Here is a 16,782-nt window from a genome sequence, read left to right on the forward strand (position 1 = left end):
CGTGATTACAGAGCCGTAAAACTCGTTAGCGCCAACTAGTGGCCGATTTCTTTCAAAATTCTTACAGACCTCTAGGGCTATGAGTTGAACATGCCCATCGAGTTTCGTTCCGATCGGCCTCCGTTAACCTTGTCTAATAGGTGCTCAAACTTCATTGGCCGATGGCGGCCATGTTTTTTGAGATACACCAATGTCCTCATAGACATACATGACACCTTGGGCCAAGACACTGCATACCAATTTTCAAGTCAATCGGACTAACGGTCAGGTGGTTAAAGCCTGTTTTATGTTTTTTTCAAGTTATAGCGCCACCATGTGGCCAATCGCCGCGATTTTTTTACTGTGACCTCAGATTGACCTCTTACACATGTGTACCGAGTTTGGTGAAGATACCTCATTTACTTCTGGAGTTATAGCCATTTTAGTAAAATAGGCCCCTCCCACAACGTACGTTTTGGCGGCCCTTAGCGTCCGTGAATCGAAATTTCAACTTTTTTTCGATAATTATTGATATTCAGACTCCAGAGAACATTTCTGTACTGGTTTGGTTCCGATCGGGCGAAAAACCTAGGACTAGTTCGCAAAAGTAGGTTTTTGGCAAAATTCAAAATGGCGGAAAATCTATCATGGCGGAAATGAAATCGGAGATATACGTTTTGTTCGTCAGGCATCCAGCTTCCCAATGATATAAGACACTTGAGTCTACGACATACGGTCTAGGAGTTCTGAGCAGTTTCGCGCTTTTGGTTGCTGTAGCGCCACCTATGGGCCGATTTGGCTAAGTCCGTGTATCTGAGTAGCGAGCAATACTACTACCATTTGACCAAGTATCACGTCTCTAGGCCTTACGGTTTTGGCTGCACGATGCGTTTTAGGGAAGAATAATAATAATAATAAAAATCAGGGCAATTACAATAGGGTTTCAGCACTTCGTGCTTGAACCCCTAATTAAAGCTGCAAGCAGCATTTATCGGGGTTCAAGCAGTTAAGGCCTTTAAGCACAAAAGCATCAAAAGTGATTAAGTTTTATTTAGCAAGCATGTAACTACTGACACAATAGATGGAAAAGACCATTTACAGGAAATACCATAGGAAATATATGGTTTTAAAGCTTTTTAGCAGTTATAGCGCCACCTATGGTCCGATCTCCATAAAAATTGGCATGCTTGTTAATGATGTTATGTCACATATGCTCACCAATTTTTGTGAAGTTCTGAGTTTTCATTTAGGATTTATAGGCTTTTTAGTGTTTTTTTGCCACGCCCCTTTTCTAAATGACCCTATTACAGCCATCTACATGCAAAAGTTCAACTTTTTTTTGATAATTATTGATCTAGAATGTCCAGAGAATTGTCCTAGACTGGTCTGGTTTCGATCGGGCGAAAAACCTAGGACTAGTTTGCAAAAGTATGTTTTTAACATAATTACGAATATTTAATAAACGGTTTAATTGACAGCATTAGTTCTTGAGGCAAAGTTGTTCAGCATGAGCAGATCTATCAGATGATATGCATTTTGTGACGATAAGTGTAACACCACGTGATTACAGAGCCATAAAACTCGTTAGCGCCAACTAGTGGCCGATTTCTTTCAAAACTCTTACAGACCTCTAGGGCCATGAGTCGAACATGCCCATCGAGTTTCGTTCCGATCGGCCTCCGTTAACCTTGTCTAATAGGTGCTCAAATTTCATTGGTCGATGGCGGCCATGTTTTTCGAGATACGCCAATGTCCTCATAGACATACATGGCACCTTGGACCAAGACACTGCATACTAATTTTCAAGTCAATCGGACTAACGGTCACGTGGTCATAGCCGTTTTCATGTTTTTTTCATGTTATAGCGCCACCTAGTGATCAATCGTCGCGATTTTTTTACTGTGACCCCAGATTGAACTCATACACATGTGCACTAAGTTTGGTGAAGATATCTAATTTCATTCTCGAGTTATAGCCATTTTAGTAAAATAGGCTCCTCCCACAACATTAATTTATCACCCCCTGGCGATCAGGAATCGAAATTTCGACTTTTTTTCGATAATTATTGATATTCAGACTCCAGAGAACATTTCTGCACTGTTTTGGATCCAATTGGACAAAAAACCTAGGACTAGTTTGCAAAAGTAGGATTTTAACTAAATTCAAAATGGCGGACAATTTGCATACAGGAAATTAAATCGGAGATATACGTTTTGACTTTCAGGTTTCCAGCTTTCCAGTGATATAAGACACTTGAGTCTACGTCATACGGTCTAGGAGTTATGAGCAGTTTCGCGCTTTTGGTTGCTATAGCGCCACCTATGGGCCAATTGGGGTCATATTCTCTGAACCTCTCCTCGATTTTTGTACTACCATCTGGCAAAGTTTCAAAGCTCCAGCTCTTACGGTTTGGGCTGCACGATGAGTTTTACGGCAGAAGAAAAATAATAATAATAATAATAATAATAATAATAATAATAATAATAAAAATCAGTACAATTACAATAGGGTTTCAGCACTTCGTGCTTGAACCCCTAATAATAAAAATCAGTACAATTACAATAGGGTTTCAGCACTTCGTGCTTGAACCCCTAATAATAATAAGAAAACTAACAGATACAATAGGTGCCTTGCCCCTTCGGGGCTTGGCCCCTAATAATAAGAAAACTAACAGATACAATAGGTGCCTTGCCCCTTCGGGGCTTGGCCCCTAATAACTGGGTAATAACTATAGGTACTAACCTTTAGCCTACACCTAAACATAACCTTAACCCATACAGTTATATATTAAATTACAGTACTTTTATTGGGTAATTACACTGTAACTACACTGTAATAACTGAAATAAAGTGCATCAGCACATTTTTATATTGTCTGTATGCTACAATGTCTTGTATATTATGTACTAAATATGTCAAAAATATTTCCTAGTAAACATTTTCTAGCAAAAGCTTGAGAATATTCATACTATCGAATTCAACAAAATTTTGTATAAAATTGACAAATAAAATCCACTTTTAGGAGTACACTATCACAGAGATGGTTTCAAATGTAACAGATATGATCTAAAAGCAAACGTTTCAGGTTTCCAAGCGTGATCAATGTTGATGCTATGATGGATCTTATAAAGGAATGAAGTATCTTTACCTGCCACAGGCTCTTTGGTGGGGTACAGTTTGTTGTCGACTGTCATGCTGATGTCACAGAAGACTTCCTCTTCGTCTCGATCTGCATCAAGCTGTATAAACGAGAAAGCACTTGTGTCAGGCATTATGGGTTCCTAACAGGGTAGACCCTAAACTCATTTTACTGTACCAAATGTTATTCTGTTTTGATGAATTGGACGGACAGTTAAGGGGTTAATGCTATTGATTTTACTAAGTAATAATAAGCTTTACAACAATCGTATATATATATATATATATATATATATATATATATATATATATATATATAGAGAGAGAGAGAGAGAGAGAGAGAGAGAGAGAGAGAGAGAGAGAGAGATTGAGTTGCAATCAAAATGATTCTACCCCCATTGTAAATCAGGTTTATTAGCAAAATGTACAGACTTTCAGCTGTTTGCAATGAACAAATCCAAAAAGTAATTGAAATAGCTCAACACAACACATTTCAAGTGGTTTCCCCAAATCAACTTTTAATGACGTCTGCAGTCTCAAAATTATTCAACCCCCTGAATTGAATCCCTCACAACAGCACGAATCTGAAAACAGGTGTTGTCTCAAGCACATGTTGTCCAGTGGAACAATTTAGTTTTTTCCCCTCAGTGTTACCTGCCTTAATAAACATATCAAAAATGCCACGATTTATCCCACAACTATTTACAGAAACTATTACACCGGGATGACGGAGTTCACATGTTAAAGCTATGACCGCATAATATACTTCAACATTGTTTGTATAAAATATGAACAATATATAGGCCTAAAACTTTCAGGACTATGTATCCTACTGTGAGATACAAAATTAGCATAGGAAAGGGGTCATCAGAGTTAAAGATGGCCATGACATTGCCTGATTTATTGTTTGAGTTGACACAAAGTTAGAACACAACCTTGATAGGGATTTTTTTTTTAATGTAAATTATATAATTTGTAATTATACGTTGTTTGGCAGTTTTACATTGTGACCTCATGCTGAGGTACATGTATTTTCCTAGTATAGAGCATGTATTTAAAACAATATTAAAGAAATGATTTAAAAAGAAAAGCAATGATTGTCCTGAGTATCCAGATTTTCTTTAGATGTAGCTTAAGTATTTTTATTTTGATGAATTTCTTTATTTAGAGATGGCTTTTCTGTGTATGACGTGTCTTGTCCCTTATCTCAAGAATCAGTGATATATATTGTGATCATACATTGTATGAATTTTGTTTCAGTGTAATGACTTTCATTAGGTGGCTCAACACGATCACGTAAACAAGATAACAAGACTTCAGACAGCAGGGGTGCATCGATCTAAGGCTTGGCCAGAGATTCATTCATTTGGAACCATGGTGTGATTCATCATTAAAAGCAGGCTTCTTCACAATCTAACCATTACCTTCATTAATATTGTAAAAGTATAAAAGCAGAACATAAACCTACACACTCAGTTCTAGTGCTGAAGTCCTGAAGTGCAAAAGATTATATAAAAAACCCTTATGACACACTTCACAAGAACCTTTTCTAAGCAATGCACCGTGACAAAACAAAACTCAAGAACAAAAAAATTATTGAGAAATGGGGAGGCGAAGCAACGACCCCCTCCAACCTGTCTGAATGTTTCCATGACAACAGACTATAACGGGCCACAGCGTCGCAGGTACAGCGTGGGAGTGTCCCTAGGGCTTCAGAAGACTGTGTACCTGTCATGTCATTAGATTGGAAAGATTGGATACACACAAAGGTGTTGATTATTAGAAATGTATTGGGTTTTCTGACCTTTCCCGCCTCAAAGACTGTGGGTCAAAATGTACATGTCTAGCCAAAGTCCACCTTATCTATCTATTTATCTCCATATAAAAGTACTGTGGGATGTCCCATTTTACGGACTTATTTCCATATTCCTGACTTATTTCCATTTCCATACTTTAAAATATTATTTGGCCATGGTGCATGTTCAGAAAACATTGCAAGCATTGCATTTGCATTCTTTAGGTATTCCTGTGCATACACTAGAAGTTAGAACAAGGAATTGGAACAATTCATTTTGATTTGATCAAAACCGATCCGATTATTTTTTTCCAAAAAAAAGACATAAATGTAACTAGAGACAATTTGCACTTTACCAACACTGAGGCTTTACATTAAATACATTTATTATTGATCTAATAAAAAGGATGTCATGTCAGCAAACTAACACAAAAAGTTCACAGATTCGCATAATTAAATAATTAATTACAGATGTCTGTCACGTATAGGGAATTAAAGCAAAATTCTAAGTATATATTCTTACAAATATTCAAAATATGCATTATAAATTGCAAGTGGGAAGGAAACAACAACATTTAACATATGTTGCTCATATGGAGACAAACGATTATAAATAATCACGTAGAAATTCAACGTTCTGTTAAACTTTTTTCATTTAAAGAGTTCAATTTTTTCTACTGTTATGAAAGTGCAGGTACAACCTGAAACAGTCTCTAAAGCACTCTTGCTGCCATCAAAATGTATTATTTTAATATTTCTATTATAAATGCACACAGTTTGTATTGTTGTGTTTGCATTATATTTACATTTCAATAGTGTTAGAATGAAGCTGTGCTTAGGCTTTAGTCACTCTCAGCTTCACAAAACAGTCTTTGATATATATATGTCAGCCTAATGGTAATTGTAGCCATTCTCTTGTTTTGTTTCTTAAAAAACTCATAAATGGCCAAACACAACTGGAACACGTGTCAACACTGCTTAGTGAGAGAGAAATCCCATTTCAGAATGCTAAAGTGGTACAGGGTATTCATTTTCTAAGGTCTGAGAAAGATAGAAAAAAGCATGACTCAGTTCATTGCAACAGTCAAATCCATCTCTGAGGTCTGAGCTTAACACTCATGATGAAATGGCAGATCATACAGTGTGACCAAACTATTCCAGACTGCTAAAACTGCTGTTCACTTTTCTCTTTTTGCCATCTAAATGTAGACTCATCAAAATACAAAATATGCACTGCACTCTATTACTGTTCCAAGGTAGATCCACAGCGTAACTTCTTCCTAGATTTTTTGCGGGCACTTGAAGCCATGTAATGCAGTTATATTTAGACATCACTAATCAATACACCAGTTACATGAAATTCATTCATCCTTGAAATGTTAATGATATAATTTGTACATTAATTTAAAAATATATATATTTTGGACCCAAATGCAATGTAATGCAATTCAATTCAATTTGATCCAATTCAATTCCATTTAATTCAATGCAAAGAAATGCAGTTCAATTTAATTCAATTAAAAATAATGAATTGCAAACAAATTCAAATCAATGTGATTCAATTAATCAAAAATCAATGCATTTCACATCAATGCAATGTTAGATATAGATCCGGGTCACTAAAGACCAGAATTTGTAATAATGATTGGTGAAACATTCATGCATTCAATGTTTTTTTTTTTTTTTTCAAAGCTCAAGCAGCAACATATGTAAGTATATCATATTATATTTTCCCTACAGTTACAGCATGACGAGAACAAAATTGAATGTATCAAAATAATTAGTCAATTAACCTCATTGACCTGAACATCAGCACACACTTTTGTTTAACGGTCATTCCAGAGAAGGGTTAAAACCCATGTGGCGACACTAAAGGGACTCACCACCAAAGCATTATACATGGCTAATTAAATCGGTCTATTTTTTGCTATGAAGGGATGAACTTCAATCAAAGCTCCACCACAATCAATTATTGCTCTCTCTCTCTCTCTGCAGTTACACTTAAAAAGGTTAGAGCAGTGCCCATCATCAGAGCGCTCTGCTGGAATGCAGGAATTACTCATATATGAGATACAAAGCAAAGAAAACAAACAATAATGTCGCAGTTTGATTCTAAATTTATGTTGTTTGTGTGTGATACTTTTTATTTGCAATGCTTGCAAGTCAGGGCTGTGTAATTATTTACCTCAAATGACATCAATCAAAATTGATTGCAGGACAAAGGCCAGATAATGCGCAAGATATTGAGGGCACTTGTTCGACAAGCCCAATTCAATTATTTTGAAAATATAATTTGAGAGGCTTCATAATTATTTGATCAAACCGACTTGTTTAAAATAATCTTCAGCCAGTTGTTCCTCATGGAGAGGTTCTTCAGGAGGACACACAGCCAGGAACAACACATGGTTTGATAGACTTTTCCACTTTTTATTCTTAAAAAAAAAAAAAAAAAAAATCACAAAATTGTAACCTTTCATTACAAAAAGGTAATGTAATGAGGCATTAAGGCTGTTTTGTCGACCTTGATTTATTGCAATTTTAAGGTTTTCGATTTTCGAAAATAAACATGGGATTGCTCTCCTCACAAATCAACTGTTTCTTGTTTTTTTTTCACTGGCATGTCTCTTAGGTGTTGAGGACTAATGCATTCTGCGCCTACGTTCAGTACAAGTAAAATAGGTAAGTACTGTTAAAATCAGATACTCCTAACCCCCAGTTGTACAGACAAGGCTTAAACCTAGTTCAAGACTAAAATGCATGTTTGAGCTGTTTTAACTGAAAGCAAATTGCACTGAGATATCTTAGAATATATTCCGTTGTTTTGTCTCAAGATACACACCAGTAATGATTTTTCTTTTCTAAGGTATGTTTACAAAAGCTACTTAAATCTCCTAATTGAGCTAAAGCTTAAAGCTTAAGCTCCTGGCTTAATCTAAGCCCTTGTCTGTGAAACCAGGCCTAAGAATTTTACTCAAGTCGTATTGGAATTGGTGACTTGTAGCTTGTAATGGAGTCACTGTTAGGTATCTTTACTTGTACTCAAGAATGGTTTTCAGGCACTCTCTTTACACCACACATCCTCAAATAGCAGAAGAATCTTGTCTTGGAAGAATCTCTTATGTGGTAGAAATTGGCTTTCATAGATATGTATTAAAGGGGTCGTATAATGCCATTTTTGTACAAGTTAATATGATTCTTTAGGGTCTAAATGAAAAGTTTGTAATATACTTTAATTACAAATTTTCATTAGTATTGTAAGAAAACACTCATTTTACCTGGTCAAAAACAGCTCTGTTTTCAGCACGCCGTTTAAGTGCATGTGTCTTTAAATGATAATGAGCTTTGCTCACCCCGCCCCTCAGTTCTGTGTGTTTTGACACAACACACGAGGAGTGTTGCCTTGACAACAGTTGAGGGTATATTTTGGAGAACGAATGGCAGCGGGAGTCTCTGAGGACACATCTGTGCAACCGTATCAATTTGAACCGGAGTCGGACCCGGAACAAGATGACGGCCCCGAAGACGTTCGACAATTAAGGCTCGAACAGGACGTTTCTGAATGGTTGGTTAACGTAATGTCACTTTGATCTATCTTTGTATGTACTGGCAGGGTAGAGTAGTGAGATACGAACGCTGTGTGTTTACTGATGTATACGTTAGTTCATTGACAGATTGATGTTACAGCTAATGGTCATGAAAAACTTTTTCCGGTAAATGTAGGCTTGTCAGTGATGCGTAACGTTATCTATGCAGTGTTAGGTACAACTTCAGCGGTTCGGATTTAGGAACATCAAAATGACTGCTGTGTTCGTTATTACACCCAAGAACAGAACACCACAATCGCTCAGACGCCATTCTGCTCCAGCGTATCAACAATGGCGGACTATGACGACAGCTCGCTCAGGGCGGGTCTGTGTTGAAACGCTGCTGTCAATTAACAATAGTGGGAGGGGCGTCCAACCGTGTGACGTCACACGGTCAGACGGCTCGATTTGAGACAGGGGAAAACATATAAGGAGATAAAAAAAAAACACTTGGGTGGATTTTTATCATTATATGATGTTTGTGTACAGGCACTGCCAACACACATTTCAGTACAATCAACTTGTAAAAGTGCATGTACCATTATATGACCCCTTTAAAAGTGGGCAGAGACATTCTGATGAATGATGATATAAGGTAAACAGTGTTCATTAAAGGAGTCATAACCTAGTCTTAATTTGGATACCTACTGCTCTATTATAGTCTTCCATGCCCTTCTAAAAAATAAAAGTGGAAAAAAAATAAAAACAGAGCTCCTAAAACCTTTATTTCTGAAGGCATTATTGTCTCGCGAGATCTGATGCGATGTTTTGGCTGTCGTGGACGGTCATTTTAATAATGCAAATGAGGGGCGCGTTGATTGGTTGCAGGAAGGAGGGGGGTTGACACCGCAGGTAACTTCAGCATCATTACAAACTGACATCATGGCGCAAGTTGTCAATGAACCCGACCCGGCCACGACCTACGGAATTCAACCGTATATGTTTGAGCCAGACTCTGAACCTGAGCTGGAAAGAGAAGATGTGGAGTCGATGGAAAGACGTCTACATCAAGATGTCTCTGAATGGTACAGACAATCATTTTGACTAACGAGCTAAAACATTTGTTGCTAATTTCTCCCAAATAGGTTTACCTTTTATTTAATGTAGATTACATTAACGGAGATGTAGTCGAATTTTTTTATCAGCTTACAGTGGTTATTGAGATCAACGTTTGCTATCATGTGGTGTTTTTGCCTTGTTTCACGTTCTGGTTTTTTAGACATTTAATATTTTTCTTCTACAGACATGTAACGTGATGTTTTTCTATAAGTTTCTTATTACTTGACTGTTTGTTATATTTATCTATCCTTATCTATTCTATAAAAAAAATCAATACAATGATATGAGTCCATTCCCCATGTTTACCTCGAAGCTAACGTTACATACAATAGCCGCATTAGTAGTTAGCTGCTGTTTGTTACACACAGTAACGTTAGAGCAATAAACAGTCTTACCGTTTCAATTTCAGGCAAGTCCCGGATGGTTGGAATGGCACCTTTTTTCAAACGGAGCTTCGTGGCCAACTTCGCCTGATATTGGCCCAAATTTGTGAATGATTCCGGCGTAAAATGTTTAGCGCAGACACCGAACAATAAGCCAGTTGAAAGTGTTGCTGGGACAGCGTCATTAAAAATGAATTTTATCCACTGGTCCCTGATAGTTTGGTCCGTTTTTGGTATAGAAAACACATTTGCATGTTGTTTCTGGCAGTCAACCACAGAGCAACTCACGTGTGCACACGGTTTCTCCATCTTTCGCGACTGAACTGAATATGAGGGGGAGAGGGGAAGGGGGGGCTTCCTGCTGCGGTGTCCATATATGGTATATCCTGCCCCGTCTTGACGTCAAGACGGGGCTGAAATCAAAATCTTGTTTTTTAGTGCGCGTGCACGTGGGCTATTTTACAAACCCTGAGGTAAACAAACGCTTCACTTTTAAATATCGGCTTCCCGGCCAGTGTATAATCATTATGCAATCATAACATACATTGATTCTCGTGGAAAAGTGAAATTTGCAGGTTATGACTCCTTTAATATTTGTTTAAAGCATGAATGTCAGGCCAGTTCCAAATGCTTAAATGTTGACTTCCTACAGAGACTGAAATCAAACAATTCACCTCTGCCTCGATCTGAGCTCGAAGGCTACAGACATGATGTATCATGTTTTTGTGAACCTTATATCTTCCTGTCACAGGGTAACGAGTTAGTTAACAGCACTAATTATAACATTCTGTATTCATCAGAGATGCTGCTTTCTTCTCCTCTCAAACAGACTAATGAAGGTCGCTTCACCATAGCAACACGTTGAAGAAATTACAGAAGACACGAGAGAATCCCAAACAGCATTTTCTGAGTCATTCTTCACATCGCTGTCATTTCTTACACCTTTTGAACTTCTCAGAGAGTGTACCTGTAGTCAGAGCTTATTTTAAACTCCAACATCCAATTACAAACTTCCAGCAGATATTATTTCCACACAACATATGTACCAGTAACTTGCTTTTCCCCCTCCCACAGTCAGTTTAACACTTCTCTAAAAAAAAAGAGGGATCTGAATATCCAGCCAGCTTAACATGTTTGGCTTAGTTAGAGTGACATTGAGTCATACACATCCACTATCAGCGCATATGACGCCCTGCTGTTCAGAACAAATCCTGCTAAACTGCTGTTCTCATAAAAAGAGAGAAGAAAGAAAGAAAGAAAGAAAGAAAGAAAGAAAGAAAGAAAGAAAGAAAGAAAGAAAGAAAGAAAGAACGAACGTAGAGTTTTGTTTTACTCTGCTCTCTGGCTGCGCTGTCACGTTCGTTCTACGTCACGACGCTTCCTACGCTACGTCCTACGTCATACGCCAGCATCCATCTCCGTGAGCGTGCGTCGACCGCTACCGGAAGCCAGTTATTTTCGTTTATAAAGTTTTAAATATGTATATTTTTACGACAAAACCGCACGGATTACCCTCAGAAGGCCTTCGTCTATCCCCCTGGAGCCGGAGGGATTACTTTTGTGAAGGATGCATGCACATTTTGGGACTTGAAGGAGGTGGACCCCATAGCTTCACATTATAACCACTGAAAGATCTAAGACATTTTCTAAAATAACTGAAAATGTGTTCGTCTGAAAAAAGATTGACATATGCATCTCGAACGGCTTGAGGGTGAGTAAATCATGGGTTAAATATCATTTTTGGGCGAACTATCCCTTTAAGTATCCATATTGTATTTATTCAAATATAATAAATATATGAAATATTGAATTAATTTATTTACAGTAACAAATGATAGTATGTAATGATATTTTACATTCAGTCTACATTTGGTTAGTAAAAATGACTTTGCTTTTGTTTAATATTTATATTTCGTTTTATAAGATCTATAATAAAAGGCATAATGAAATAAAGACTGTCCGAAATAAAACTTGATTTAGCTTGAAGTTGAACTGTGTTGTCAACAATATTGATGTCACTACCTTAAATATTTCAGAAAAATCAAACTGATATTTTAATATAAAGAAAAGAAGAAAAGAGAAGAAAATAATAGAAACGGTGTCGTTCTGTTTTGTTTTCATTTTCATTCGTTCCCGTTACGGTTTGCTGGAGTTGCGTTTGCTTGTTAGTTTCCTAGTTAGTTCCACCCCTGTTTCTAGTTCTGTTAATTACCTTTCTCTGTGTATTTAAACCCCGAGTTCTGTCAGTTCCTTGTCCGGCATCATCAGTGTTTAACGTGGTTGTGTTTGCTTGTGGATTACTGTTAATCTGATTGCTGGTAGTATTCCTTGGTGGTTTTATTATTAAAGACTTTTCTGTTTATTCTCCTTCTGTAACGAATAAGGCTGGTATCCATTCAGCCGACCGCCAGAGGGAGCCCTCTCCCAAATACTAGCCATGAACTGTTTTCTTCTATGGTTACTTCCTGTTATCATCAACATCATCTCTGCCTTGTGTTTTGGATTTGTTTTGCTGATTTTTATTAAACTTCCTGCAATTGGATTGTACCTTCGCCTCCGAATCCTTCACACCGCGCTCATTACTGCAGCCAAACATGACAATAATAATGTCTAATATCAATACATCAGAATTCTAAAAACATTCAGAATATATATATATATTTTTAAACAGTGTCTACTTACACCAAGTGCAAATAGCCCACCTTGTTGGCAGAGGCTATTTACACTAACTCCGTCCACCATTGTTTGATTAAGCCGGAAAATAACAGGATCAGTGGCATGGAGAGTTGACAGGGATAGGGGATTCATTACAGGGATATTTAATGTCCCATTAAGGCAGCATCCATTTATGTTTTTAATAAATATAATCATATTTACTGAATATGTTGTTGTTATTGCATACTGTTTTATAGTACAATACACTACGCTACAATACACCAGGGACAGATTAATGCCCCCCTCTTCAAACATGAGCATCATGATATTAGAATGGTTTCTGGAGGATCATGTGACACTAAAAATTGGAGTTATGATGCTGGAAATTCAGCTTTTAACTCTTTGTGTATCTAAGCCCTCACTGTACTGCATGGAAAGAGGAAAGATGCAAACTATTTGCCAGAGATTGGATTTGGAGACTGCCCTTAATAAAATGTGAAAAACAAAGATTGTGAAGAGAAAAATATCAAGATATTTAAGTCTTATGAAACTATCTATAACATTAAAAGTTTCTCCCTTGACTCCCTGATTATGATAAAGTATGATGATAGAAAATTTAATTGTTTATCACACTTGAACAGATACATGCCATTTCCATCAGTAATAAACAGAGTGTGCAGAATAATTTGGTTCTTTATGACAGCTAATGTGAAGACCATCATAAGTCCACCAAACATAACTCAGACAGTTTTCATTATAATTTCTGGAAGGTTCATTAAAATAAGTGTATTCCAAATGTTAAACCTGAATCATTTGGGGGCTAAATTTTAGACCATTTCTAAAAAGGGTGAAAAAGAAAGAGGTAAAATATAAGTATTTGGATGGAAATTGTTATTGCTAAAGACCCCCTGTGGTGAAAATCACGTTTTTAAATGTTGTTTATATGTCTACGTGGTGTTTTTTAATACGCTTTAAAACAAACCACGTGCAAATTCATAAGTCAACACCATTGCTGAGTATTTTCTCCTTAAAACTGCAGTGGAAAAGTTTAAAATCGCAGTTGTTCTCTAAGTCACAAACATGTTGTAACCAATACTGTCAACGTATACAGAGCGAGCATATCATCATTACTATTCAGCGAAGCAGGAGTCTCAAGAGAAGCCAGGTTATCCCGGTATAAGTTTCTGTTGATATGAAAAATCATGTACATTTAGCAATATAGCGGGTGAATTATGTATATGATGTATATTACGATGTTATGATGAACTAAATGCCTTCTACGTTCTAAAATGTTCAAGTCATTTCTTAGGAAGCTGATTTTTAAAGGCAGCTGACTGACTCTGAGATGCACTCAAAAACAAATTTTTTTAATCCTGTTCACTTTATTTAAACCATTTATTGTGATTCAACACCATTGTATCAGATTTCTGGTTCAAATGTGATTGCTTCATGTTAAATTGACTCAAAACGGTTACTCTTGACATAACTCAATGTTTTTATTGAAATCAGGGTGTGTTTCAAGGGCTATAACATGTAACGTGTTCCTTACCCAAGAATGGGAAAATATTTTGTGTAACATAAGCAACACATTATTAGCTGTTTGATAACGTAGTCAAGCCAAAGGCAAATCATATTTATTACCGTTACGTGTCCGACGTAGAGAGCGATACATAAAATGCATTACCATTCTGATATATCGACCGGTATGAGCCTGTATAATCCGCTCTTCCACTTCTTCTTCTGAATCAGTTTCTGAGTCAAACATATGGCTAAATTAAACCAGTATTTATTTCCACTTTTCATTGTGTAGCGTTTATTACAGTAAAGCTGACCGAGTGGATCAGGCAATCCAAGTGGAGGCGGGGACTAATATGCATATTCATGGTTATATTCATAGTATACGCAGATCTGCATGATGCATCTGCATACTAAATGAAGCAAGGGTGTACAGTTACATTCAAGCTATTTTAAGGCATGAATAAATTATTTTCACAGGAAAAAAAAAAAAACTTTTAAATGGGTCATTTTGGTGATCAAAGATGAGTTAAAAGGGATAAAATTAGGCGGACTTTAATCTTTACCAGTAAACATCTCAACAGAAAAAAGAAAAGGCTATCAAGCTCCAAAAATAACTAATAACTAACCTATATAATTATTGTTTGTGAGAGTGAAAGACGGAAATTGAAGTCGGTGACGTGCTTCGTTTGGTTATGACATATGTAAAAAACAATGTTGTTGACTCACTTCAGGGAAGATAATCAGTGCATAAAATGTGTTTTCCACTGATAAATAACAGCATTTGGAAAAGCATGAGGATGAGTAAATAATGACATAATTATTTTAAATTTAACTTTTCTTCAATAATACAGAACTACAAAAGACATGTCTGACGCTTCTACAAACTTCTAACCATATTCATTTTTTAGTTTAGCATTTAGTTTTGCTGAGAGCAGTAGCCTACTTGATATTCTCAAAGTTGTTTTTCTAAATAAGAAGGTTTTTCTGTACACAGAAGATCAGCGGGAAGCAATATGAGGATTTGTTATTATAGATCTTCACAGCCAGCGCTGAACGCAGTTTCTCAGAATCCCGTTTGAGATATAAATAGGTCTCAGGACTCTCATGTTCATAGAATATATAAGAGCAATGTGGCATATTGCAATTAGGCTCAGCTTGTTGTCCGGAATGTTTTTTTTTTTTTTATTGTTCAACAGAATCATACTAGATTGTGAATGAATTCGATGAACCCTGGATTTCCTGAATTCCATTACCTTGTTTAATACAAAAATCTCAATTTACAGAGAAAAGAGGAAAAAACACATTTTCAGATATATATTCTACTCACAAAGATTATTTTTCACACACTGATTCAATGTTTCTTGTCTTTGTTAGGTAAAGAATGTGAATCTACAGATTAATGAGCTAGTGCAACTAGGCAAACACAGATTTTGCCTGTATCAACTTTTCATGAAAATATGGCCTGTCCTGAATCAACAAGAACTGATGACATAACCCATAACCCAAACCCATGACATAGCAGATATTGTTCAAATGGAAAAATGTCATTTCTATTAAAGGAACACTGACATTTTCAGCTTGCATAGTTCACACAAAAATAAACATTCTTGGTTACAGTTTATTTTAAGATGTCCTTGTTACAGTGTAATTATACCTTTTAGTGCTGAGTAATATTGTACACATTATGAGGTTCGGGTTAGGATTAGGTTTAGGGTTAGTTGCATAATTTATACATAATTTAGTAATTACTATAGAAAGTGCATGTAACATGTTACCAAATTGTCATCATTTAATCACCCTCATGTTGTTCCAAACCTGTATGATAAAAACAAGGAAGAATGTTCTATTTTAAAGAATGTTTTAGCTGTTTTTGTCCATATAATGTAAGTCAATTGGGCTACACTTTATTTTAAGGTGTCATTGTTACAGTGTAATTATATATTTTAAGCAACTACATGTAGGGTTAGGGTAGGATTAGGATTTGGTTGAGGGTTAGTTGCATGTAATTATGCATAATTTACAGTTATTACTATGGTAAGTACATGTAACAAGGACACTGTAAAATAAAGTGTTACCATCAATTGTCATTTATTATATGAACTTAAACAAAATATCTTCTTTTACAGTGGGTACGGAAAGTATTCAGACCCCCTTAAATTTTTCACTCTTTGTTATATTGCAGCCATTTGCTAAAATCATTTAAGTTCTTTTTTTTTTTCTCATTATTGTACACACAGCACCCCATATTGACAGAAAAACACAGAATTGTTGACATTTTTGCACATTTATTAAAAAAGAAAAACTGAAATATCACATGGTCCTAAGTATTCAGACCCTTTGCTCAGTATTTAGTAGAAGCACCCTTTTGATCTAATACAGCCATGAGTCTTTTTGGGAAAGATGCAACAAGTTTTTCACACCTGGATTTGGGTATCCTCTGCCATTCCTCCTTGCAGATCCTCTCCAGTTCTGTCAGGTTGGATGGTAAACGTTGGTGGACAGCCATTTTCAGGTCTCTCCAGAGATGCTCAATTGTGTTTAAGTCAGGGCTCTGGCTGGGCCATTCAAGAACAGTCACGGAGTTGTTGTGAAGCCACTCCTTCGTTATTTTAGCTGTGTGCTTAGGGTCGTTGTCTTGTTGGAAGGTGAACCTTCGGCCCAGTCTGAGGTCC

General features: G+C 36.5%; 1 protein-coding gene across 1 annotated transcript in view; it reads right to left on the reverse strand.

Moving 5' to 3' along the window:
* Nucleotides 1–16,782, reverse strand: part of ak5 (adenylate kinase 5) — a 188,305-nt gene that overhangs the window by 127,415 nt on the left and 44,108 nt on the right. Inside the window, exon 7 of the mRNA XM_084412352.1 lies at nt 3,127–3,217. Coding sequence (XP_084268478.1) covers nt 3,127–3,217 — 91 coding nt within the window. The remainder of the gene's footprint in view (nt 1–3,126; nt 3,218–16,782) is intronic.

The sequence above is a fragment of the Rutilus rutilus genome, assembly GCF_951802725.1.
Source record: "Rutilus rutilus genome assembly, chromosome: 6".
In the NCBI taxonomy this organism is placed as follows: domain Eukaryota; kingdom Metazoa; phylum Chordata; class Actinopteri; order Cypriniformes; family Leuciscidae; genus Rutilus; species Rutilus rutilus.